The sequence below is a fragment of the Phaethon aethereus genome, assembly GCF_964289735.1.
Source record: "Phaethon aethereus genome assembly, chromosome: 1".
NCBI lineage: Eukaryota > Metazoa > Chordata > Aves > Phaethontiformes > Phaethontidae > Phaethon > Phaethon aethereus.
In genome coordinates this window covers 137,766,113-137,793,163 of record NC_138575.1, presented here as the reverse complement: position 1 = coordinate 137,793,163, position 27,051 = coordinate 137,766,113, and the positions used below count along the sequence as shown (strand labels likewise).

Below are 27,051 nucleotides of genomic sequence, written 5' to 3'. Positions count from 1 at the left end.
TACTTAGCAAGAAGTGTCTGTGATTTGTGGAAATATCTGGCTGGATGGCTTAGGCCAGGAGAGTGGTAGCGCATGCAACCCAAACTATTAACTCCTAACTCCCTAATGCAAACAATTTATTACTTAGGTGTTGGCTAAAACATTCAGGACATATATTAGTTCTTTTTGGATTTTTTTTTTTAATGGAGAAAGTTTCTTACTGGGAAAAAATGCAACTTCTTTGGAGAGATTCCATTTTGTTAAAAACCCAGCATTCGTTTGAAAAATTAATTTGCTAGGATGTTTTGACTGGCTCTAAAACTGTCTGAGAGAAGCAACACCAGGGTTTATCTGGTCATGAATTATCCCACTGATAGAGCATTATTAAACCTGTGTTCAAGACCCTGCTCCTCAAAGTGAAGGTTTGCTTAAGGCAGGAAAACTGAGGTGGTTCTAAAGTCCCTTGTCCAATGCAATTTATTCATTTTTTATACATACGAGCTAAAATAACTCTAGCTGAAAGCTAAGACCTTTTTGTCTTTGTTCAATTTTCTGACAGTGGTTTGTACGTGTGCCGATTTCTAAGCAACAATCAAGAAAAACAAACATGTTAATGGAAAATGAATGGTGTGTATATAGAACTGGCTGCAGGTTATTCAAGGACAGCTCTGGTAGCTAAAACTAATTTGATATCTATCTTAACTAAAAATATACCTAACTATAGCTGTATTGGGCGATTTCTTTTTTGGGTGACAGTGTCACCTGAACCATACACTCCCAACTGCACAGGCAGCCGAACCCCTGTTAAGATCTTCCGTTCGTCCCCTCTGGAAGTACGGAAGAGAAGCGGAGGCAGAGCTCTGCCCGGCTGAGATAAAACACGGCCTAACCCTTCTTCAGCAACAGAACGGGCAGCTCGCTGCCTAGGAAGGGGCACGGACTGCACCTGGGCAGGGGGGCTCGGAGAGGGAGGAGAGGGAGAAGAGGAGGAGAAGGAGCAGGCGGAGGAGGTGGGAGAGCGCGGCCGGCTCTGCCCGGCCGAGCGCCGAGCACCGCCCCCAGCTAACGGCCGCCGGCCGCTACCTGTCCCCCGCGCCCGCGGCTCGCCCCGCCCCCCGGCGCCTCCCCGCTCCTGGCGGCGGGGCGGGGGCGGGCCCGCGGCGCCGGTTATTTGACCCCGCGCCGTGGTCCCCGCGTGCTCTTTCTCGCCCTCGCCGCAGTCCCGGCCTCGCCATGCCGAACATCGTGCTGTTCAGCGGCAGCTCCCACCACGACCTGTCCCAGCGGGTGGCGGACCGGCTCGGGCTGGAGCTGGGCAAGGTGGTCACCAAGAAGTTCAGCAACCAGGAGACCAGGTGCGTGGGGCCGGGCGGGCAGCGGCAGCCGTGGGCGCCGCGCGCACCGACCGGGGCTCCCTCCCTCCCGCCACCTGGGCTCCCCTTCCCCAACCGCCAGCTGGCGCGGGCGGAGGGGGCGGTGCCCGGCGCGGCACTACCTGCGCTCGCGCCCCGCTGGCGTCACGGGCGCGCCCCGGCCACACCCCCGCGCCGCGCCGCTGCTGAGCTCCGCGGCCGGCACCGGCCCGGCGGGCCCCGCCGGTGCCCTCGGGCGCTCAGCCCGTGCGACAGCCCAGGGGTAGCCCGCGGCAGGTGCGGGTGCAGCCGCAGGGGTACGGCGTGGTTAGGTGTGTCCTGCCCGCCCCCCCCCGGCACTCCTGCCTGGCCGGCCCGCCCTCCCTTTGCCGGCAGAAGTGTCCCGCGGAGCGCAAGCACAGCGGCGGGGCTGTCCCGGCTCGCCTCGGGCTGCCCCGGCTGCGGAGCGCTCCCGTCGGCAGCTCCTGCGCCCCAGGGGAGGTGGCACGGCCCCTGAGCAGGTGAAGAGCATCCTCCTGTGGGGTGCGGGTGGTGTTTGCAACAGGCGGCCTGTTCGTGGACAGTTAATTAAACGGTTGATCAGCTTTATCTCCGTAAAGAAAAAAAATCTTCATTTTATCGATTATGGTATATTATGCAGTTTTGTAAGTAGGTCTGTATGTGAGTGGATATAAGAATAGGATGGAGATGATGAATGAGACACTTGAAGAAGAGCCTGGGTCAAATCACACTGCGGGATTTGGTGTGACTAGTTTTATTTTGCATCAGCAGCCAGTTGTGTGCATGGTGGACCAGTTACAGCTCCTGTATTAGCTCCGCTCTGTAGCCCAAGACTCTTGGTCCTGCATGAGGATAATACAGTTGCTATGATGGCCTTGGCTTACTAAAAGTGCAGTTGTATTAGGTTCCTGGCCAGCCAAATGCAGAAAGTGACTCTGATAACCGCAAAAAATCCTGCGTGATACCATGAAGACTGCTTGTTCACCTTGGTTCTTTGTGAATGTGCTTGCCAGTGCTCTTTTGACCAACATTGCCTCTCTTTACCAGTTTGTCATCTTAGCATTCTGACCCACCTATTTATTTACTGATTTTTAATGAAGAATTTTAAATTGAGGCGGCAGCACTATGTTCCTCCCCTGAGCTGGTAAGACTGTGTAACAGCTTTTCTATGTAAGTGCGTGAGAACAGGCTGCCAGCTGATTCTGAAACACAAGTTCCCAACTGTAAGTAGCTGGCTAGTCCCTGAGGTTATTGTATGTTTATTTTTATCTGTTCTCGTTCTCAATCTCCTAAACGAGCGTGTTTTCATTCTTTCCTTTGAAAGATTAACATGGTGTATTCTGCAATTGCTCTCACAAAGCTTGTCCTTCTATTCTGTCTATGTTTTTGCATTCTCAGTTTAATTGCTCTTGTTCTAGTTATGCTCACTGGCATTACTATAAACCCTCTTCCGTTGGTGTTTATGCAACCTAATGTTTGCATTCAAACAATGAATCTTCTATTCATTCCTAATTAAATGGTTTAAATCGTCTCTCAAGTCTTTCCAGCCCCATACTCACTTTATTGCTCTTTGATCTCTTTTCTGCATGATAAAACTTAATTTGTATATTTGGTTGCATGACTTTCTTGCCAGCTTATATCTAATTTTTTTTAATGTTTGTTCTACAGAGACACTTCTCTTTAGTTCTGCCATTTGCTATGTTTTAAGGTGAGATTAATTGATTTAGGTTTCATCCAAGGTAGAAATTTATCTCCAAAGCTTGCATACTTATTTTATGAGGTAAGTCAATTAAATTCTAGGGTTCAGGCTACAATAATCTCTAGTATATCATTCCACCTGTTTTTCCAGGTGCGCAATATTGGCCTCTGCCATTAAACAAGTGGATAGCGGTGACTGCAGCCTCTCAGTGGTTTGGTTAATCTAGTGGTGCCAGTTTATTTTCTTAGGCAAGTAGGGATGTAGTGTGGTATAGATATGAGGAATGTATCTAATCTAAACATTGTTTCTGGTTGCTTCAGTTGCAGTGCTGCAAGGATGACATTGTCTTTTTTCTTTCATTTTTCTTGAACTTAAAATACCTTAACACTTTAAATCCTTAAGTGTTAGTGTTTGGTTTTGTTTTCTTTTTTACAACTTCATACTTTGGAGATTCTAAAATGAAGGTCTTTTTTCCCCTTTAGCAAGTACAGTGGTACCCACTATATAATGTTCTAAGTGGGTAATCTTTTCAATATCTTTAGCAATTTATTTCAGGATGTTAACTTTCCAGTTTTGTAGACAGTAATAGTAAGAAGAGGATTCCTTAACAATGTATTTGAAATTAAACTGCAGCTAAAGTTGATATTTATGCTGCAGTGGTCCTTTTCTGAGGCATCTGGATTTTCAGTCCAGTATAGCAAGTTTTTGTGTGTGTAATCCAAAACTTATTTCTTCTTATATAGAAATAATCCAGCATAATCTTTTTTTCTTACTTTTGTTATGTTTTTAAATTTATAAACAAGTGTATTGACATTACAAAATACACTTGTAGTATTGCAAAATACTAGAACCTGATAGTTAAAATGCTCAAAGAACATTAAACCTTCCCAGTGGCACTCAGGCAAACCCCTGTGCAAACAGATAAGCCTGGACCTGAGGGTCAACAAACTCTTGCTTTGTCAGATCTGTTAAGTTAGCAAGTTGCAGAGAAGATTCACCTTTTGTTAAAAACTCTCTTTTGCTGTTTGCTGCATTCTCTTAAATGTAAATTATGAGTAAATTGATAAATGTGTGCATCCCCAGACTTAAATCCTTGTCAAAGGGTCCTAGCTCAAAACTCTTTACTTGAGAACTGCAGTTAGTCTGGCTTGCAGAATAGAGCAGAGGGAAGAGTCATTAAATATTTTTCATTATATTTCAGCTCTCACAGGCTTTAGGTCTCGGTCCCAACCCTCAGCAGATGTAAGTGGGTTTGAGAAACTAAAACTGTACGCTGAGGTTAGCCAGGGATAAGACCACCACTGACAAGCACTGTGGCTAAATGGGTAGGTACATTCCCAACTCCAGAACGTTTAAAATGGGAATGTCTTCTCTTTTTAATTTATACTGACTATCATATTTAGCAATATCCCAGTTCTCTTCCAATTTAGGCATTCAGTATTCTCTCAGACCTGCAACTGAGAAATGCGACTGTGCTAGAAGTGAAGGAAATTGCTGGTAGACTTGACTGCTGCCCCATTTTTTTCCTCCTTCCATCTGAACTGTATGGAAATGCTTTCCTTCAGCTGACTACCAGAGTCAAGCAACCCTAGCTAAAGCAGCGAGACAGCTCCTCAATAATATCTGGTTGTAGAAGATAACTGTTCAGTATTCAAAGCTTGCATGTCAATTAAGTGCCAGCCACTGTGTCATGGTAGGAGCTTCGGTGGCACCACCTTCTTGCTTATCTGGCAAAATGTTAGGCTGCAGTGGGGGCTCAGTCAGTTTATCTTCTTCAAACCCCACAAGCAACAATCAGCAGCAGCAACTATCAGCTGGAGGAAGAGGAAAGGAATGGAAATCCTTAAACAGGCATGGCTGTTGTAGCATCAGCATTGTGAAACTGTTTGACAGACATGTAAGAGAAGCATACAGATATTAAACACTCTGAAGTTTTTCTCAAAATTGTCTCCAAATACATTGAGATGGCATTTAATTATACTTGGTACACAATTAAATCCCAGAGCAGGTACTTGTGGTCAGTCAGCTGATAAAAAACCCCAAAACATTGAATGTATATCACTTCTTAAATATATTTATTTTCTTACAATATATGGTATGCTTGCTTCTCTAAAGACTATTTATTTTAACACTGTCCTTGAAATACTTGTTGTTCTCAAAATGGAGAAACTGGAATCATAGATGACATCCTCTTACAGATATCTCTCCCAGTGGAAGAAGTTAGTGCTCTCACCCATTCCCATGATCTTCCTTGCTTCTGCCTGTCAGATTCACTGGCTGAAGTGAGTTTTCTTGCAGATCTACTCAACAGATCCATGCGGACGGGAACTGAAGTCCTGCCTGGCACATGTGAATTTTGAGGCTGCCTACCTACAGCCTTATTTAGCTGCTGGAGCTGGGTTGTTTCAGAAACATCAACTTAAGCAAATGCCATTCAGATTTTACAGGGGAAAATATGGGTTGACTACAAAGGGACATTGCCTGCTGTATGGTGAAAGCTGTGTTATGAGGGCCATTTGTTTGTAAGGAGAAAAAAAACCACTTATCTTGGATGGAAATTTAATCTTGGAAGATGGGAAAAAATAGCTGATGTTTCCTTGGAGCAATCTTACAAAGATGGATGTGAGTCTCTTTCACACAAAGTGGGGTAATGAAAACAGTTTGTTCTATGAAGTAAATAATTGAAAAAATCAGGAACAAACCTGGGAAGTTTAATATCAGAGCTATATATCAGGGATGCATAATTCATCACTGGGCTGTAACATTACCCTCCCATCTCCCCTTTGGCATCCTCCAGCTCTTCTGCTGCAGTTGTCTCATGAGGCATGACCTTGCTATGTCTCCTGTACCCTGATTCCTTTGGGTTCAGCTGCTGCAGGGGCCATGAGCTGTATCACCCTCAGTGGAGTAGATGGTTGTGGTGTTTGCAGACCTCTGATCATGGAGTAAGCAAGCTCAGGTGGTAAGATGGTGTTAAATCAGCTGAAGACAGTAGGGATTATAGATATGCTGGGGTGTGAAGTGTCTCTTCATACTGCCCAGCCGCTGAGCGAGGCAGCTGTTTCCCTTACTCCCTACTCACGTTTTGTTTATATAGAGAATTGAAGATGCAGCAAATATGGCCATTTATCACATTGTTCATTGCTCTGGATGAAAAAAGGCCCAAAAATGCTTCAAAGCTTTTGGTTTGAGACTTCCACTTTATTGACCTTGCTGTATACTGGGTGGTTTTTAATCTTTTAAGTAGATGCTACATACTTGAAATCTGAAGAAAAACTGACCCGTGTGAATAATGGCTGATGATCCCACATGTCCTTAGCTGCAGAATTTGATCCTCAGCCTTTGAAGACTCTCTGCACATGCTCAGGCTTGTTAGACCTTTGTTTACAGATTTCTGAGGGTTCCTTTCAGGCTGTGTGTGGCTCAACCCAGAGCTGCTCCAGTGAAGATGTTTTCCTCTTGCGGTGGCAGGCTGTGTGCCAGAGCAGAGGGTAAGAAGATATTTCCTGTCTCATGGTGCTTACAGTGCCAGTGCCCACCATTAGGATGGGACAGTTGTCAATGAAAATCTATTGGGGTTTGGTCTTGCAGCTGTTAATCAAAGTGGGAGAGCTTAAGAGTTGAGGGGAGACCACGGGTGCCGTGAGATACAGGATACCTATAGACTTAAAACCAACTCTGGCATTTTTATTGGTTTTTTTGCGCTTTGCTGGTACCCTCTTTGTATGTAACATCACAGCAGTTGAAACATTTGCCCAGTAAGTTGGAGGTCTTGCATTAAAAGACTTTGCAAAATGCGTTCCCAAAGGTAAGAGGTCAAGCACACCCCTTTGCTTAGTGCTTTCCATTGGCTGCATGTCAATGAATTGCAAATTCAGCATGTGGATTTTTTTTATCAGTTTTGAGATATTGATTCTCTTTGCAAACTGCATGAGGACTCTAGACCTTAAATTTTGGGTTCTTTGGTTATTAGAAGTGCCTGAGGTACACATCTACTTTATTGGTACCTAAATTGCTTGAGAAATCTTACTACTTACAAACATACCTAGAAACTTCATCTGTTGTAATTATTTAAGAAGGTACATAGAGCCACTTTAAGTGTATGATTTGGACAGGATCCTAGTTATGGATTTACGTTATCTACCGTTTTAGTCTGTCTCTGCATACTTATTCCCCTGCTTCCCCACAACTGTGTTTCTCAGTAGGATGTACAAATCTAAAATTCTCATTGCTATAACTTCTCTTGGGAGTGTACTATAAATCTAGCTCAGAAAGAGCTCAGCCTGCCGTTAACCCTGATTTTGAATTTTGCTTAATGGATGCTTCAGCCATTGAAATATGTTTGTAATGTAAGTAGGTTTTGAGCCTTATCCTTAATTCATGCTAATTAGTCTATCCAGGTTTTCACTTATTAAATTGAACTCTCAAATCGGGCTCTGCAAGATGAAGGTAGATAGCAACACTCAAACTTGTTTTTCATTGTGTCCTGTCTTATGTGTATCTTTCTCAGCTAGAGCCTTGTGCTTGTGCATTCCAAAAAACTGTCTCAAAGTTATTTACTTCTGTGGGCTATTAATTTCTATGATTTTTTACTTTAAAACAAAATTGTGTGGTGTCAGGGCTTTTAATGTACATGTTCTGTTGACTTTTCTTGAACAAGGAGTTTATTTAAACTGAGTGTTACCAAATCGCTGAATTTGATTAAATTGCATAAAACAAACAGAGCTTGTAATCTTGAGGCAAGAGGTTGTTCTTGTGTCCTTCCTCTGTGTCCTCACTATGTGAAATTGTTTAAATACCCCCCCCAAACAGTTAATTAGGTCATGATATAGATGATATAAATGGAATTTAGTAGTAATGTTAACAACTGTCACAAAGTTTGACTGCTGTTAGTTTAGTGTTCTCTAATAGAAATTTGAGGTACAATACTTCAGATATCTCATACTGTAGTTTATAGTCTCTTATTATTTGCCTGTTTATAGCTGAATGTGTAAAAAAAAAAAAAAAAAGGAGCCCCCTCCAATAAACAAAGAACCCAAACCGCCACCCCACCCCCAAAAAAACAACCCCTCCCAAAAAAACCCCGATGTGGTTAGTACCGGCTATGTCTGGTAGAATACTTGCATCACAATGACTGTTTATCTTTTACTGTGTGTCTCAATGAAGGTAAAATAGGCAGCTGTGTGTCTGTTGGTTGAGTCTACACAATACCTCTCAATACCAATCTTTGAGAAGGTAGACGGTAAAAGATACTGATCTGTTGCATAGCTGTCTCCAGTTGATTGGGAGAAGATTTTTGTGCAAGAATTACACTATGCTTTTCTCTGGCACCTTTAGCTGGGTTACTCCTGAGTGCTGTGCAAGTATTAATTTAAGCTTGATTTATTCTAGTCTGCACATAACTTCTTTGTCCACTAGAAAAGGTATATCTGTATACATATACATATACATTCACATTTTTGTGTACCAAATAAGTATGTCATTCTGGCCTAAAAAGCAAAGCCAAAAATTTTTCAAATGCACCAAGAGAGAAAGTAGTAGAATTTTCATTTTCTAAGCTGTTTACAAGATGAAAAAGTTATTGCTAGCCTAAGGTCATTGCAAAGATAGTAGTTAATGGCAATGGAAGAAGCATCATTTCAGGTCCATTGTATTAACCAGATCTATATTTATCTCAAAGTATATTCCCTGACCTTCTGAAACCTGTTATTTCTTAGCAATGTGTTTAGAAAGAACTGTTTTTTAAAGGAGAAAAACAACTCGGAGGGTTATAAGTCACTGTTCTCTGTATATAATGAACATTAAGATTCTGTATTTTTGTCATTCAGCAAAGTTGGGATTTTTTCCCTATTACATAATATGACTATGAAACTAGTGGTTACTTTTTTCCCAAGTACTAAAATCTTATTCTGCTCTCCTTTGTCCCTCCAATAACATTCTCCTGTGAAAACTGATGTTGTTTTTTTTTTCTTAGTCTTTTTCTACTTCCTTCTCCTTTGTAATGGCTCCTAGATTAATTTTCAGAACTGGAGTGTAACTTCACAATCGTGGGTTGAAAGAGGTGCCATAGAGCTTTTGCATGTGGGGGTGTTCTTCTTTGGAACTATTCCAAAGGTGTGGTATGTGACAGCACTTGATATCAAGCAGGTCTGTGTAAGTGCCAAGTTGAGTGGTGATTATAATTTTTCAGAGCCCTCATAATAAGAACCATGAATCTATAACGATGACTGAGGCTCTGTCCATAAGCTAAGTGGGTAGATGCTTTACTTGAAGCTGGATTTATGTATTCAGAAGCAACGACAGATTTCTAGATTTACTTGGTTTTGTTTATTCTTCTGGGAAGTGGAACTCTGGTATTCCAACAGCAGAACTGTTTTTGGTAGGGCGTCTAATTAAGCCGGTTCTTCCAATTATGGAATATGCTTAGCATCTTGCTGAACATAAAAACTTTTTCAGCTCCATAAAGGAAAGCAAACTAAGAAAATATTCTGATCAAAACAGTTTTCTCTGAACAGCCCTATTCCATTGATCAAAAACTTGGACAGGGAAGTAACAGTTTTACGATGAAAAAGTTGTGTCTTTGTGCCATGGTAAAAGCTACCAAAAGGCTTCCTGGATTAACACTGATATGTCTGCAGATGACATTGTTTCTGACCACCCCTGTCCTTCTGGAGATCTTGGTGTTTGCTAGATGGCTTGCTTTCTTTTGGCCTTAAGAAATCCTGATAGTAGTATTCTTGGGCAAAAAAGTATTCAATTAAGGAGAAAAATTAAGACAGGGTCTTTTTATAGCTTGTTTGGGACTGCAGAGGAGTTGAATAGGGGAGCTAAGAGCATGAACTCAACTATCTTGATGGTAATAAATTGAATGTTTGCGTATCATTAAGATGGTTTTAAGTAGTAAATTCCCTTCTGTGTTTTGCAGCTACAGAAAGCTAATGAGTCTTACACAGCACCCTGAAAGCTGATAAATGAAAGTTGTTCAGACTGTGTTTGACTAGAACAAGCCTCAGTGTTGAAGGACCCATCAGAGAAATTATTCTACCCACATCTGGGCCATTTGGATGGTTTCTGGCTAGAAGCTTTCGGTTACTTGTGTCTTGGGTAAAGATGCAACCTTTTAAATAAGGGCCCAAGATATTTTAGCATTTAATAATTAAGACTAACTTGGAGCATGGCTTCCTCATTTAGGAAGTCTGTATGTTTCTTGTATGTTGTGCATGGATTCAGGGAAAAATTAAGGTTAATGTGCTGGTTTTATGTGTAAGCTTTGGAGTAACAGATGTGAAAAGTTAGTGTGGTTCAACAGTAGATTCCTCCTGCTTGGGTCTAGAACTCAAAAAAAAAATCTACATTCAACTGATTTGTTTTAATTTTCCCTTAATCTGTGGAAGAATAAAATGACTCTTAGATACTATCATAAGGAACCAAAGTATGTAAAAACAGTTAGAGCAAATAGAACTGATGTGCCGTGAGAGTTTAGTCATGGTGACCTGTTGATAAGCAGCCGTCTTAGTTTTTTTTCTTTAAGATTTTCTTTTTAAAAATTACTTTACTTCGACATCATGGTGTAAATTTTAACCAGACTTCTGTTTTTGGGGTGTGGCTTGATAACTTCTCTCTTCTAAGATGTAGTAGTTTCTCAAATTTAGTAATGTCTTAATTATCATTGGAAAATAATTGCCCTTTTTAAGAAGGTATTTTGATGCAGGCAGTATTTAATGCTCTGAAGCTGGCTCAGTTGTTTCTGTACCTATCTAGGTGGTTCTTCAAATGGAAGAACCACCTTCCTTGGAAGGAGACAAGGACACAGAATACACAGACTAAAAAAAAAAGCAGTATAAAATTTAATAACAATGTGAGCTGCATCAGTGCTATAGCCATAACTACATTTTGGTTGGTGCTGACCTTATGAAGACCATATTTAGGCTGAAGTAAATTTTAGACTGGTTTATACTGAAATAGACTTTGTATCAAGGGGACAGTTATCCAAGTTGCTGTAAAAAAAACTTGCTATAAATAGGGATAAACCTATGAAAAAAACTGTTTTTGCTATTCTTTAATAATGCTTTTCCAGTAATTCAAGTCTTTAAATGGTCATCTCCTGCTCTTTCAGTGTAGAGATTGGTGAAAGTGTGAGAGGAGAAGATGTGTATATCATCCAGAGTGGCTGTGGAGAAATAAATGACAACTTAATGGAACTGCTTATCATGATCAATGCTTGCAAGATTGCATCATCCTCCAGAGTGACTGCTGTAATTCCATGTTTTCCATATGCCAGGCAAGATAAGAAAGACAAGGTAGGTAAGAACTCTGTAATTTTGGAAAGCCTTTTTTCAGCTTGCTCACTTGAAATTTTTGGAGATGAATGGTGTTTTCATAAACGTTTAAGTGATTTGAAAGATTTGCCTTTTTTAATCCTTTTTTTGGTGAAATGTTCAATTATATCATCTATAGGTGAATGAAGTGAGACGAATTATTTTTTGCTTGTGTTTTGATAATTGACATGCCTTCAGTTTGAAAAAGTAGGTACATCCTATGTGTGTGGTATAATCCAAAGTACTCTGCTGGCAAACCTCACCTTATGGGACTGTTTTTCCTGCTTCTTCTAGCTGCTTATTTTTTATTCTACTTCTATATATGAAGAGAATACACCCTTTTAAACATTTTAAATGCATGGAATTAAATCCTAAATTTGAAGTGCTATAACCATTATCTAGGTGGGTTTTACCCTATGTGGTTAAACAGGGACAAATGGAAGGAACTGATTAAACCTGCAATGCGTAACAGTAATAAAAACATTAAAAACTTTTTTAATCTGTCTTGCAGCATAAAATATATCTGTAATAATTATTTTTATTGATGCAGACCAAAACTTGTATGGAAATCCCATAAATACTCTTCTGATCTTAGTGCCCTTTTCCTGAATTTGGTCTGCCATAACTGATGAACATACCAGTTCAGCCAAGTTGATAACACAGTAACAAACTCTCTGTAGCAAGTGAGTTTGGTTTTAAAAAATACAAAACTAAATTTTCCTATCTCTACTAGATATACAAAAACTCTAATGTGTCATGTGAATGTTACTTTTACCTAAACTCACTTGAAAAGCACTAACAAGAATAAACTTGAATTTGGCTTTTAGGATTGGATTGCAATGGTTGTCTTTTTGGCAAATTGCCCCTCTCTCATGCTTCCCATAAATGAACTCCCCCCTCCCTTTCATATTTGGGCATCAAGCAAAACATCCTGAAAGCCTTCTGTCATTCTTACATTCTTTTATATAAAACATAACAGGACTGAGAAGTAATGCAGAAGATAAAATAATAGCTACTATGAAATATGTAATGCTCAGCCTGTGATGTCAGAGAACAAAACTAAATACAGAAAAGTTATTTTCTAGTATACTCATTCTTTAAGTGCAGGTTCTCTGGCACCATACTAATATTATCAAGATCCAGTTGTGCTTCAAAAAATGGAATTCAAGAGTTAGTAGTTCCCTATTCTTTGCCTACATCTTTTGGAACTTCATTTTTACTGTGTTTTGTATCAAATAATGCTCTCCCTCAATCAGGGAAGCTGAAATACTGCTTTTTATCAAAAGAACTTGAAGGGGAAGTGATAAACATTTTGTTGAAAGGAAAGCATCTGACTATGTTTTTCCAAATTCATATTGGAAAATTCTGATGGACCATCTTGTAAGTTCTTGGTGTGGGAAAAGGATGAGTATGTCCCAAGTTTTCCATGCATCTAGGTTATGCCTTGTCAAGGGTACCCAAAATCCACATGGCAGACTTCCAAGAGACACTTAAAACCCACAGCGTGGTGGCCCAGCATGCTACCCAGGAGCATTTTGTCTTTTGGTAATGCCATCTGAAGGTGGATAGCCTAGGAAAGTGATTTTCATTAACAGATCTTGAGCATTGTTCCAGACTCTTCTCTGGGCATCACTGAGTTCTCCTGCAATTCTAGGCAAGCCATTTCTTTTTTCTTTTTTTTTTTTTTCTTTTTCACCTCTGTTTTGCAATTGAGGAAATGTTTGCCATCTTTGGAAATTAACCTTGGTAGTTGACCTCCATGTTGCAAAATAAGCTATAACATAGCTGTCAACATTGGGCAGCTTATTGACAGGGAGATCTTTCCTCCTGCTGCTGGATTGCACCATGTCACTTGGTCTTTGACCCGTGTTTAGCACACAAGCTTTGTATGCTGCCTGAAGTGTCAGTAAAGTGCCAGCCATTTTCTTCCTATGGTTATACACAGATTTTCTTTTGTGAAAGATATTGCTGTGGTTTGTTTGACTATGAACTGAAGCAGTATAATCTTCACCAGCTGGATGCTGTTCTCTGGTTTGAATTTAAATTGTTGACTTCAATCCATAAAGAACTAAATAGACTGAGTCCTTGCAGCTTGAAATAACCCTGTATTCTTCATGCCTCTGCAGTTATGATTGCTAAGAACAATGAAAGTGCTCTTGATTGATTTATTTATGGAAAGGGCCTTGCAATAAAAAAATCATATTCTGAAAAAGGCCTGTGTAATCTACTCTGGAAATTTTAGCATTAAGCCTGGACTAGCTTTAAATGAGAAGCAGAGGTTTAAAAAAGGACTTGCTGAGAATCTTAGAAAAGTTGGTAAATTAGTTTAGACGCAGTCAAGCACTGCCATAAAGTAGAATACTTCTGACATACAAGCTAGATAATTTAAAATTAGCTCAGGTGTATCTGTGCTTTGGCCATAGTTGCATTTATGCATCCTCTAATTATGCTAACCTTCCAAGCCATGGGCAGGACACATTTATGTAGGATGCTGCAGAGATGCCTTTGAGATAAGTTAGAAGTAAAGTGACAGGCGAGTTTGGTGTTCTACAGCTCATGTAACTTTGTTTTTTTGATTTGTAGAAGGGGTCCGTGGAGCGTTGGGTAGGTATCCTTTTTTTTTTAATCTAACGCTATGCATTTCCATTAATATGGCCTTAAAGGGTGAAACTTACTGGGTTACATTATGTATAACTGGGAACATTTTCAGTTTCACTTCTTGATTTCAGTTGTGTTTCACCTAGGCCATGACAGTAATCTTGTGGAATAATTTGCTACTAGAAAACTCCTAGATTCTAGTTAAAAACTTATCTGGACATTCAAGATAATGGCTGTCAACTTCTGAAGCTTCAAAGCATATCTCATTTTTGAAATGGTAAATTTAGGTAATTAGGTACATTCATGAACATTCAGTATCTATACACTTCACAACTGGCTTTCTTGGAAGTGAAAGTTCCAGTTATAAATCTTTGGGCTTTCTTGGATTTTTTTTTTTTTGTTCAGTATGCCCGTGATGCATTTTGAGCAAGAAAAGGTAATAAGATGCTTAGAGGCAACAGTGCTTTAATCTTGATGGACAACATTCAGTTATGTGTCCTTTGCATAGTTACTCTTGTGAGGTTGTTTATATTAGCTTTGTGGATTCCCCCCTGCTCCTGGTAATTTTAAGAACTATGAATAAATTTGTGATGCATCACAAGGGAAGAAATCATTTGTATAACTTGTTATACATAAGCGGGGAATTTGCTTAGAAACTAAAAACTCAGTGATTTTCTTTTTTACAATTTAGTTTCTGTACATAATGTAATGTTGCGTTTCACACTAATTCTGAAACTAATCTCAAATTGTGTCAAAGAATGGAACAATGAATACTGTGAATCTGTGTTCTTGCTTCTCTGATCAGAAACAAACCTTACATAGTCCAAGATAAAGAAAATCTTGTTCTCATATACCTTTGTCATCCAAGTTTCTGAATAATGAGGCCAGGTTATCTATCTATTCTATTCCCATGAATAGACTTCCTTTGATTTTAAAATAATCTTTGATTTGGATCATGTTGTAGCACAAAACTTATTTTCTATGTAAGCAATCAAATATTAAATCCTTTTGAACATCACGTGTATTTTCTTTTAATGCACAATTTTGTGTAAAGGAAACTGTCAGAGAGCTGCAAACTTCATTTTTCTTAATCTCCTATTAGCCCATTCTTGAGAAACAAGTATTGGTGTCTGGCTATCTTTCCTTCCAAGACCCTCTGTGCACCAACATGTAAGCAATCTGTGATGTGTGCATGTCTGCTAAAACAACTTACCTAGTGGTAGAACCTTCAAGTTCTTCCTTCTGGGAAGGCAGCCTCCAAGGCCAGCAGCTGAAAGAAGTACCAACTGGTAATGTATACATTAGTTTTGATGCAGGAACATACTTTGGGTTTTTTTGTGATGGTGGTACTCATGATATTGATACATGAGACAGGCTAAGTGGTATTCACATTGAACAGAAATGGAAAAAAAATAGAATGCAAAATTCAGTATGCTGGATGGAGTGGAAATGTCAAACCATGTTCTGGGAAGAATGTAATTTGCCTTTAGCAGCTAGCCTGAACTAGTTACTTGTTTCTACCAGAGGGGCTGGTCCTGGTTTGCCATCTTTTCCCTTCTTTTCCATTTGAGCTGCCTTATCTGGCTTCTGTGGGTTCAGACTAGTCCCAGCATGCAGCATAAGGGAAGTAGTGGAAGCGTATAGCTGGGAATAAGGATGGGACAAGCAGAGGAGCAAATCTCTGGTGTCAGAATCACCTGTTTGTCCAGGTTAGCTGTAGCATCAAACCAGATCTTTGCAAAGATCAGACAAGAGAGTATTGTGGTAGAGTCAAAAGAGTAGAAACTAAATCTTTGTTTTGTTAGGTGTTGCCAGAGACTTGAGAATATTTTGAAGCCTGGCTCGAAAATGTCAGTTTGTACTGCTAAGATGAACTGAAGTGATCATGAATTTGAATAGCATGAACCAAAAGTTTACTACTAATAATAGGAATATCCAGAAAGCTTTGGCCAACTTGGACCTTACAAACTGAATTTAAATGAAGAGCATAACTGGAAAATCATCTGTACTAAAGTGCTGATGATAGCAAACACTTATGGAAGCTATATGCATCTGAATTGCAGAGATCTAGGGAAGTGCTAGCTGTTGCATATATCTTCTGTGTATCTTACACAGGCCAAATGGTGATGTTCTGTGAAACACAAAATCAAAAGGGATGGTTTTCAAAATAAAGAATTTCTGTAATTATGATGATAATCTTGATCCAGCCATAAAAGACTGCAATATCTCAGTTCCTTTTCCAGAAGCATGTTGGCAATCTGCAGGTTAAAACAGAAGTGCACAGTTTCCATCTAAATGAACAAAAGTTTTGAAGAAAATACTGGCTCCTTGATATGACACAAACATAAAAGCATCCAGGTTAAATTGGCAGTGGTTCAGCTTAGTTTAGGTTATGCCCTTGAGCATCAGTGGAAAGAGAGCAGAGACACTGTAATTGTGTGTAAGGGGTGGAGGGAGAAGGGGTTTCAAGGAGGCTAAATGAGGCTGTTTGAGACATGTAGCAGGAGAGAATACTGTGCCAGCAAGAAAGAGCACGACAGTGAGATGGAACCTCTGAATTGCAGTTGTGCCTTCATGCTAATGTTATTGCCAGCCATTAGCCTTATTTAAAGATTGGCAACAAGAAAACAGGAGGTTTTGTTTAGTATTTCTGTTAGAGAAAGCTGTCTAGGGCAACACAACTTTTTTGCAGAGCTTAAAACAATCTGAAAAAACTTTAGAGTTGATTTTTAAAAAGTGAGATATCCTCCAGTCATGGTGTTCCATCTTTTTTTTTTTTACGTTGCTGTTTGTTCTGCATTCTTGTCACTTTAAAAAAACTCTTGACATTGGCATTAACTTTGCTAGTTAGATTTTTGTTCTTTTGTTCTTTCCACTTCTCTGTATTTTTCATCCCCCTGTCCCTTTTGGGAATTCTAGACTCCTAATTGCATCCAACAATTAAGCCTGAATTAGCAAAAAAGAATAAATAAATAGGCTGGGGTAGAAAACTCCTGACAACATGGATGTGTTACAAGCTTTACTGTATCATGAAGAAATGCTTGATACTAACTTTGTTTTAAAGCAATGTTTTCAAAAGTTGGGTTCACTCTGCCTTTAATCTTTGTTTTTGGCAATGTTTTTTAGAACAGCATAGTTCCTTGAGAGTTGGATGTTAATGTAGGGTGGTGGCTTAGAGAAATGGAGATTGTCTGTCTTTCTGCTATGGAAAAGCTAGCTGAAAGTTTTAAATGGTATATCCCCAATTTTATCTGCTTGTTACTTAGTCTGATTACTACAAAACATTACTAGGGAGACTGTGCAAACTGATTTAGAAATTCCTAAATGTTTTGCTGAGTTTCAAAACCCTAGTAGCAAGATTAGCTATTGACAGGCTAGCTTCGCTAAAGTTCTGGAGCTCTTCATCTCTAGATTCCAAATATTCTAAAGGGAAAAAAAAAAAATCAATGAGTAGCTAATTTTCTGACTCCTTGCATCTAGTAGAAATCTTTTTAAAATTTAAACATATGTGCTTTATTCCTCAGAGTCGTGCCCCAATCTCTGCAAAACTTGTTGCCAACATGCTGTCAGTTGCAGGGGCTGACCACATCATCACCATGGACTTGCATGCTTCTCAGATCCAGGTAACTGCAATTTCTTACTAACTGTGGCTAGGGCTCTACTGAATTGATGTGAAAGGCTAATATTAATTCTCTGTTTTTTCTTATTGTTTTGAAAGGCAGAAGTGTAACTCTTAGGGTTCAGAGAAAGTCTCACTACCTATTTCTAATTAAATTCCTTTTTGAAAGAGACCAGCCTTGATTTTATGGGGTGATTTTGCATGCACTTCAAATACTTGCGCATTGGAGTCTCCAGTGGAATTTGCCAAGTGTAGAGTTAAGAGCTCCCAGAACATAAAATATACTGGTCTGGGGCAAGTTCTCTTAATCTTGGCCTGGTCAGAGATTATCATATTGCCCTAGATAGAGTTTTGTTGTTACAGCTAAGGGGACAATATTCTCTTAAGAGAAGTGGAGATGGAGGCTGGCAGCCCTTAGCTGGCTTACTGCTGGATCCAGCAAATCACAAAACTCTTTCCCTGGACACAGAGCAGACATCATTTGTCATTCTCAAGTGTACCTCTTTTCAAGTTACCTTGTTTTTTCTAGAAAATACCTTCTCTTCCAGTTTTCATATTTTGTTTAATCAGAATTTCCTATTATGCTAGGTGGCTGTCATGCAAACAAAAAGCAGTTTCATTTGTGGTCCAACACATGTTTCTTGTTATTACAACTTGTGCACAAAGAAAGATGCCATTTCTGCTGCTCAAGTAGTACTAACTTGAATCTTCCCATATTGAAATACTACTGTTCATGTCAAGCAGTTGAAATTTATGGAAGTTGAGTATTACTCACTAGACTTTTTCAGAGCTTTTCACAAGCATGAATTTACTTGAGCGCCTGAAGGTGATTTTCTTTTCTGATTTTTGTATCATTTGAGAACAGCTGTTCATTATTTCACTACTCATGGGTGAGATTTTTAGACACCTTAATATTTGTCTAACTCCTGCTTCATTTTATGGTAATCAGAGTGCAGAATTAGGTGAGTGTAAAATACTGATTAAAGTCTTACCATATGTGGAAGGCAAAGGCTTGATTCTTTCCCTGTGTCTTTGTTCCAGGTAAGGCATAAACTCATACTCATGAAACTCTTCTTCTCTTTCGGACTAGGGTTTCTTTGACATTCCAGTAGATAACCTGTATGCAGAACCTGCAGTGCTGCAGTGGATTAAAGAGAACATTTTGGAGTGGAGAAACTGTATCATAGTCTCACCTGATGCAGGTGGTGCAAAGAGGTACTATACAAGCCTAAAACTATTAGTTTCCCATATAGCTAGTGGTTAATGAACTGGTTTGTCTAACCATCTTTTTTTTCCTCCATGAATTGTGTAAGATATAGGGTACATCACTGATGAATCCAACTGCACTGTAAAAACAGAACAACTAGTTCTTCCAATGTTGTTCATGCTTGAAAACATCCAGGAGCTTTCTATACTCTAAAGAAAATATTTTCCTCTCTCCCTGAATATGACCTCATTAGCCAAATCCCTCCACAAGAGGGAAAAGATTTTTCCTGCTGCTTGCTTCTTTAGTCCAGTTGCTGCACCTCTTCCTGCTTCACTCTGGAATTGCCTAAGTTTCCCTTCTCTGTCAAAGCATATGGCCTATCCCCACTGTACCTGCTGACATTTAGGTAAGAGCTTGCTTGAGCTGTGTTTATTTTTTCTTTGTTATTGCATTCCATCTGTAAACCTATTGACCCCAAGCTGTGCACTGTGAATACTGGAAAAAGGGAGTGAAGTTTTTGTTTTGAGTGGCAAAAGGTGAAAATAGAAAAGTTAGTTCATTGGAGTGTTTCTTCATTTGCAGCATGCATTACTCATTTAGCAGACTAACTTTTTGGTATCTGTTGAGTATAAACTAACACAAGAGCTCAGAACCATGCTGGCTGGTGAGGTGGTAAAGCATGCCATTGAGGTAAAATGCTTATTCTCAAGTTTTATTGGTCATGCTGCTGCTAGGAAACTGAATGGGAACAAAGACCAATGAATTAAGAATCCTGTAAGACCACAGTAATTTAAATGTTTGGAGTATAGTATCGGGAAAAATGTGAAAGACTCATAATTTGATTTTAACTGAAGTCTTTGGGTCTGTTGTGAGTGTTCATGTTCTAATAATTAATAGGGAAATAAGTCTGAGAACTCCTTAGTTGTTCCTGATTAGATTAATCAAGTTAAAGATGTGAAGAATATAAAGTATAGAAAGCATTCTAAAATTCAGATGACTCAGTTAAATTTCTTTGTTTCTATCTGAATACTGTTGTTTTCACAGTTTTTTGTTTGTGGTTTGTTTTGGGTTTTTTGTTTTGTTTTTTTTTTTTTAAACAAAATACAGCCTTTGCTTAGAATTCAAGTCAGAAGGCAGCATTTTTTTCCCCTACCAAATACTTGTATGTTATCAAGTTGATCATAAGAGGGTTTTTTTTGAGGACCATGCTCGCTGTATTTAACATTGATAGATAGTTTCTATCTTTGATGCCTTTCTGTTTTAATACAACCAAACAAATGCTGGTGAAGTAGGGGAAGATGTTCCTTTCAATAAATTCACAGCTTCTCCTTCACCTCCAGCAATGTAATATAAAGAGAATTATTTGACTTTTCCATTTAAAACATGTACATCTTCAAAATAATACTTTGGTTAATGAAAAGTGAATACAATGTGAAGAAAGTTTGTCTTAAGGCTTACAGATTTAAAATTTAAAGAAATTAAAAAACAAAACCACAGAACATGTTCTTGCACTCATTTAAAGTATCTAAATTCTTTTTTGTTTCTTACCATTTCCTTGGGGTTTCTCCCAACTTACTAAATTTTGTGACTGAAATAAGGCATGCAAATTCTATTGATATCTTAATGCCTCTGAGGTATTCAGACTTGTTATGAAATTACACTATTGTTCAGCAAAAGTGCCAAAACATTTGTGGTTTTTGTTTATCACCCAGTTGTTGAAATATAGGGACTAAGAACTCCATATTTAAGTGGTAAAGAAACAAATCTGGATTCTCTATTAACTGTGCATGTTAACAATGTTCTAAATGCATTCTAAAAAGACAGGCTACAAGGTTGTGCCAGCTCAGAAAAAGCGTAGTATTGTTTGTTCCTGTGTCTTTATACCTACTAGCTCTGGTACATTTAAAAAAAAAAACTGAAAAAAACAATCAGAAGTCTGTAACAGATTAAGTTGGTTATTGAAGGTTTGTCTGGCCACCAGATGTCACCCTGAATAGTTTTAAAAGATCTTTGTCAAGCAGATGTATTGCTAAGGGAATTACTAGTGAAGTAAGCTACTTGATTACTAGTCAAGTACTGCTAAAAGACGTATTATTCACTATTAACTTGTTTGGGTTTTTTCCCTTTGGTTTGGTTTCACATTCCTGCAATGGTATTTTCAGTTAGGATGTTAAAATGCACAATGCTAGAAGGCTTAGAATTGAGGCTACCTCTACTTTAAATTATCTAGTATGACTAGGTATTGCAGCAGCCTACTAAAAGGTTGCGGACAGCTGAAATGTTTTCAAAGCCAGGCACTTAATGGCAGAAAACCAAAGCCAATTCAATAAAAAAATCCATTTCTGGAGTGTAGCTTAAGACTCTCTGGTTGTACTTACTAGCAGTGAATTAAGATTGTTTCTAACCCATCTCATTACTTGCAAAAGTTTGTGCTGTGGTAATTTGAAAGCCAGAGAACATAAAAACTGTTTTCTGACAAATATGCATGTATGGCTCTGTTCTTTCTTTGAAAATAATTCTCTAAATGCGGTATATTTCTTCCTGTGACTTAGGGTTACTTCAATTGCTGACAGACTGAATGTGGAATTTGCTCTCATTCATAAGGAAAGAAAGAAGGCAAATGAAGTGGACAGAATGGTCTTGGTTGGTGATGTGAAAGACAGAGTAGCAATTCTTGTTGATGATATGGCTGACACATGTGGCACAATATGTCATGCAGCAGACAAGTAAGTATTATGATCTGGTCCACTGTCTCACTGTACTGTAACATGCAGATAGCCGTGAACGCAGTTGCTATATCCTGTGGGCTTATAATCTAACCTGACCTCTGTAGCATGACATCTTTCTTGATCCTTGAGTCTGCAGGTCACAATCCTGTGATCAAGCTGTGTCTTTCTTTAGAACATGAGATTGAGAAAATATTTACAGAAACACATTATCTGTGCTTAGAAAGAGGACAGAATAAACAAAAAGTCATTTAACTTGGAAGGGACTTGGGCCATCTAGTGCATTTTTTCAGTTCCAGGACAAAAATGACTGAGAAAATCACTCTTCTTAAACCTCATCATGAAGCTTTTCCACTCTCTTTAGTCAATCTTTCGTAATGCTTTATTAGATTTAACACTGGAAAGTATTTTCTCTCCAGGGTTCAATGTGTGTTTAATACTAATCTTTAATGTACATCTTCAGTATAAAACTACTTGTCCTTTTCATCTGGGTAGGTGAGAAGACGTTTTCCTGTCTTTTGTCTGGAAGCTAATTGAAGAGTGTTCTCATTCCTCTCTAGACTAAGTAACTTAAGTTTCTTCAATTTTTCCAAATGGTTTCTAGACTTCTGCTCTGATGCCCTCTGGATTCTTTCCAGACGGTTCTCTTCTTGAAGTAGAACATGTGACTGTAGACCCACTATCTTAAATGAGGCCCTAGCAGTGCTAAATAGAAATAATTATTTCTATGGTTTTGCAGCTGGTTTAATGCTGGAACATCTCAGAGTAATAGTAGAGGGTTTTTTTTAACAGAAGCTGGCATTATTGACTGCACTGAATTTTGGTAATGTAAATTGCTAATTCCTGAAATGATTAATTCTTCCTATTGCTGTAGCTTCACCACTCAGTATGTATGGCAGTAACTCTAGCTTCAAAATTGTCTTGACAAATTGGAGAAATGGACTGAAATTTATCAAGAACAAATGTGAGATTACAGTTGAGCAATACTAGACTAAAGTGCTCTTGCCTGTCCACTCATATCCAAACATGTGCCACCAACTTTGGTTTTGCAGGTCAAGGGCTGCAATCTAAACATGGCCAGAGCCCTGAGGTTTTAAATCTTCCATTCAAAGATCTTGTATTTTGATATTGTTTCTAGCAAAGCCCACCCCCACATGATTGTAAATAATCCACAGTGGAAGTGGGAGGAGCAAGACATGGGAATGTTAAATTGATGTTGCTGGACCCTTACTGTAGCATTGCTACTCTTGGATGCAATCTCTTCTAAAGCAAGTATGTCTCAGTTGAGACCATTTTGAATTTATATTCCTGTCCAATATATTTGTAGTCATTAGGAAAGTATCAAATAATCTTGCAGCCAGAACAGGTCCATGTGGTACTTCCTGCCTGACTCTATTTGAATCATAGGATCATAGAATTGTTTAGGATGGAAAGGACCTTTAAGATCGAGTCTGACCGTTAACCCAATGCTACCAAGTCCACCACTAAACCATGTCCCTAAGCACCATGTCTACAACTCTTTTAAATACCTCCAGTGGTGGTGACTCCACCACTTCCCTGGCCAGCCTGTTCCAGTGCTTGACAAACCTTTTGGTGAAGAAATTTTTCATAACATCCAATCTAAACATCCCCTGGTGCAACTTGAGGCCATTTCCTCTTGTCCTATTGCTCGTTACTTGGGAGAAGAGTGACACCCACCTTGCTACAACATCCTTTTAGGTGGTTGTAGAGAGAGCAGTAAGATTTCCCCTGAGCATCCTTTTCTTCAGGCTAAACAACCCCAGTTCCCACAGCTGTTCCTCAGAAGATGTGTTCTCTAGATCCTTCACCAGCTTTGTTGCCCTTCTTTGGACATACTCTAGAACCTTGATGTCTTTCCTGTAGTGAGGAGCCCAAAACTGAACACAGTATTCAAGGTGCGGCCTCACTAGTGCCAAGTACAGGGAGACAATCACTTCCCTACACCTGCTGGCCACACTATTTCTGATACAAGCCAGGATGTTATTGGCCTTGACCAGTTGGACACACTGCTGGCTCATATTCAGCCAACTGTCAACAACTCCCCCATGTCCTTTTCCACCAGGCAACTTTCCAGCCACTCTTCCCCAAGCCTGTAGTGTTGCATGGTCTTTGTTTTGACCCACTTAGCCTTAGTTGAACCTCATGCAGTTGGCCTCAGCCCATTGATCCAACTTGTCCAGATACCTCTGCAGAGCCTTCCTACCCTATCTGCTTGAGCAGATAAACATTCCTGCACAATTTGGTGTCATCTGCAAACTTATTGAGGGAGCACTTAATCCCCTCATCCAGATCATCGATAAAGATATTAAACAGATCTGGCCCCAGTACTGAGCCCTGGGGAACACCACTTGTGACCAGCTGCCAACTGGATATAAGTCCACTCACTACCACTCTTCAGGCTCGGCCAGCCAGGTTTTTTTATCCAGTAAAGAGTATGCACATGCAAGCCATGAGCAACCAGTTTCTCCAGGAGAATGCTGTGGGAAATGGTGTCAAAGCAACAGGGTGAAGCTTAAGTGAGCTAGATGTTTACATGTTTACAGTCTTTAGTTGCAGGCTTGCTGTTTGCATCTAGATAAAAAAAGATGTCAAAAACTCTCTATAGAAGGATTCATATAGCCTTGTGTTTCTTTTCACTTTGATGGAAATCTGGAATTTTGCAGAGAGTTGTGCAGTTGTTTGCTATCCACTTACTAATCTGCATCAGACCCCAGTGCATGCTTCTGTGCTGTTCCCTTTGCAGACAAAATAATAAATTGCCTAGACAGTTATTTTTTTATGCTCCTGTGCATAAAGGAAGTTAATTCCTGTCAAAAAGACCTTTATTTCTTTCCTGTTATGAAAGAAGCACTTCCTTTTATTTAACTACATTAGATCTCTATAGAACAAATTCTAACAGCATCAGAAGCCTTCGATGTATCTGCAGTGTTTACTAATAAAGATGCTTTTGCTTGAGTGATGCTGCCTTATATCATGTTCTTGGCATGAAGTAATGCTTTTCATTAATGCCACATGTAAGTGAGAAGTGCTTAGACTTGCTCAGCAAAATATTTATCTCAGTAACAAAGATGCATATCATAGAATCTTTGGGTTGGAAGGGACCTTTAAAAGTCATCTAGTCCAACCTGCTTGCAATGAGCAGGGACATCTGCAACGAGATCAGGTTGCTCAGAGCCCCATCCCACCTAACCTGCAATGTTTCCAGGGAGGGGACATCTACCACCTCTCTGGGCAACCTGTGCCAGTTTCACCACTCTCATTGTGAAACACTTCTTCCTTAGATCTAGCCTGAATCTACCATCTTTTAGTTTAAAACAATTACCCCTTGCCCTATCACCAAGCAGATGAACTAAGAAATGTATTTTCAGATACAGCAGAGCAACTTGCTTAAGCACAAACTTAAGTACACACCCTTGCTACACACTTGCCCTGTCGTAGTGCATCCTGTAGGTTGCAGCTACTAAATATAATGTTGAGAACGACCAGAAAACTTTGATTCTGTTGAGTCATTCAAAATGAGATGATGTTTCTGGGTTTTCATTATCTTTCCTGTCTTAGGGTGCTCATGCTATCATCGGATAAAATACCACTCTCCAGCGCGTCCGTTTGTAAGAGTACAAAAGCAGCTAGGACATAGCTGAGCATCTGGAGGCAGAGAGGCCCATCAACCAAATTAAGAGATTATGACTCATTCATGATATGTTCTAGTTCTTTGATTTATACTTTTTTCTCCTATGCTTCATCTTTTCACTGTATGCTTGGATCAGCACCATGTCTTCCCACAACCTTGCAGTAAGCTAGGCTTTTAATTGTTAACATTCCTTCTTCCTCAGAAACTCTTTCCAAGCAAAATTTTTTGAATTGCAAATGAAAATAAAGGTGGACAATAATGGAGGCAGAATAGAGCTGCAAATACTGCCATCCAACCTACTTCATTTTTGCCTGATAAGATAGAAAAATTGTGCTGATCTGGTCAAAAGTGCAGCATTTTGGGTTAGTATCAATGCTACCGATAAGAACTTTTTTATTAGCAGTTTTGGGTTTTTTTGGCAGTTTTGGGGTTTTTTTGGTGAGACTTATTCGTATAACCTGAAAAAGTTTAAATTTCTCTGAATTATTTTGTAGATATTTGTATCTTTCTGTAGCTTCCAGGAGGAATTTGTGTGTAAAATGTTTTAACAGAGATTTGTATCTGGCTTCATCTATAGCCATGTATGTAAACATGCATCACAGCATGCTTTTCCTTTGTGTTCTACAGGTTAGTATCTGCTGGAGCTACTAAAGTTTATGCCATTCTTACTCATGGCATCTTTTCTGGTCCTGCTATTTCTCGGATTAATAACGCATCATTTGAGGCTGTTGTGGTAACTAATACAATCCCCCAGGAAGAAAAAATGAAACACTGCCCAAAAATTCAGGTACAGTGGTGTTTGTGTCATCTGTTTAAACTCTGGATGTGTATTTTACTACTCACTGATGCTAGTATTTGTGTGTTGAGAGGTCAATAGTATTCTAAAATACAGAGTGCAGCTTTGTTTGCAGAACATCTTGCTAAAACGTGCCGAAGAACTCTTTTAAGGGGATTCAGGTAGTACAATAGAGTATTGTAAAATATTAGGTATTGGCAACACATTGAGTATGCCTGACAAAGAGTGGCAAATATAAAATGGGTTGGGGTTTTGGGAATTTTCTTGATCAATGTTATCATACAATATTTGTATGTAGGAACTCTAGTTATGTTATTGTGGATGCCACAGAAACTTTAGATGATGACTTTTTTTTAAATACACTAATGAAAATGCTCAAGATAACAATGACTTATGTTTCTTTTTAAAAACCAAACTGAAAATACAAAGCTGACTTATGTCAGTAAGCTTTTACATGAGCTTGTTCTGGGAAGTCATGTGTCCCTTTTGGAGTTTTTCCTTTGCGCAGAGTGGAGGAAAGCATAAAAGATTGTGGTTTTTTTTTTAATGCAACATTGATTTTTTTTTTAAAAGCTTAAACTTTATTTGGTATTTATTGAAACAAGGCAAATACTTAAAAGGTGTACTTGCCTTAAACTGTATTTGTGTCAAGTAGACACTGCCATCTGATGGCTAGAATAGTTTCTTCTTAACAACATGCTCTGTGCCAGAATGGCAGAAGTCTTCAGCAGTATGCCTGTGTGGCAATCTTAGTCAATGCTTTCTTACTCAATTTTTGAGTTTGTACTTTGTATTAATGCAGTTCTTAACATATATGTAAGTGCCTAATGCTTTAATATTATTTTACTTCCTAGGAGAGGTAAGAGAGCACAAGGGTAAATTGAATATTTGTTCACAAGTTTTTAAGCTGTATAGTTTATTATTCTTGGTATCACATAAAATTTATCTTCTTGATTTTTCTTTCAGTTTATTGACATTTCCATGATCCTGGCTGAGGCAATTCGAAGAACACACAATGGTGAATCTGTGTCTTATCTGTTCAGTCACGTCCCCTTGTAACTGCAGGAGATTACATTGCTTCTTT

General features: G+C 39.1%; 1 protein-coding gene across 4 annotated transcripts; it reads left to right on the top strand.

Annotated features, from left to right (window-relative positions):
* Positions 1 to 964: 964 nt before the first annotated feature.
* Positions 965 to 27,026, top strand: PRPS2 (phosphoribosyl pyrophosphate synthetase 2; the record flags this gene model as incomplete). Of its 4 annotated transcripts, XM_082002043.1 has the most annotated exons (8): positions 965 to 1,334; positions 11,168 to 11,351; positions 13,953 to 13,973; positions 17,492 to 17,590; positions 18,677 to 18,801; positions 21,346 to 21,519; positions 25,799 to 25,958; positions 26,934 to 27,026. In XM_082002043.1, the coding sequence occupies exons 1-8, from the start codon at positions 1,213 to 1,215 to the stop codon at positions 27,024 to 27,026; spliced, it is 978 nt and encodes a 325-aa protein (XP_081858169.1). In that variant the 5' UTR covers positions 965 to 1,212. The 4 variants fall into 4 exon arrangements, with proteins under 4 accessions (XP_081858169.1, XP_081858172.1, XP_081858171.1 ...); XM_082002046.1 differs by lacking the exon at positions 13,953 to 13,973; XM_082002045.1 differs by lacking the exon at positions 13,953 to 13,973 and having other exon boundaries at positions 11,168 to 11,360.
* Positions 27,027 to 27,051: the final 25 nt, after the last annotated feature.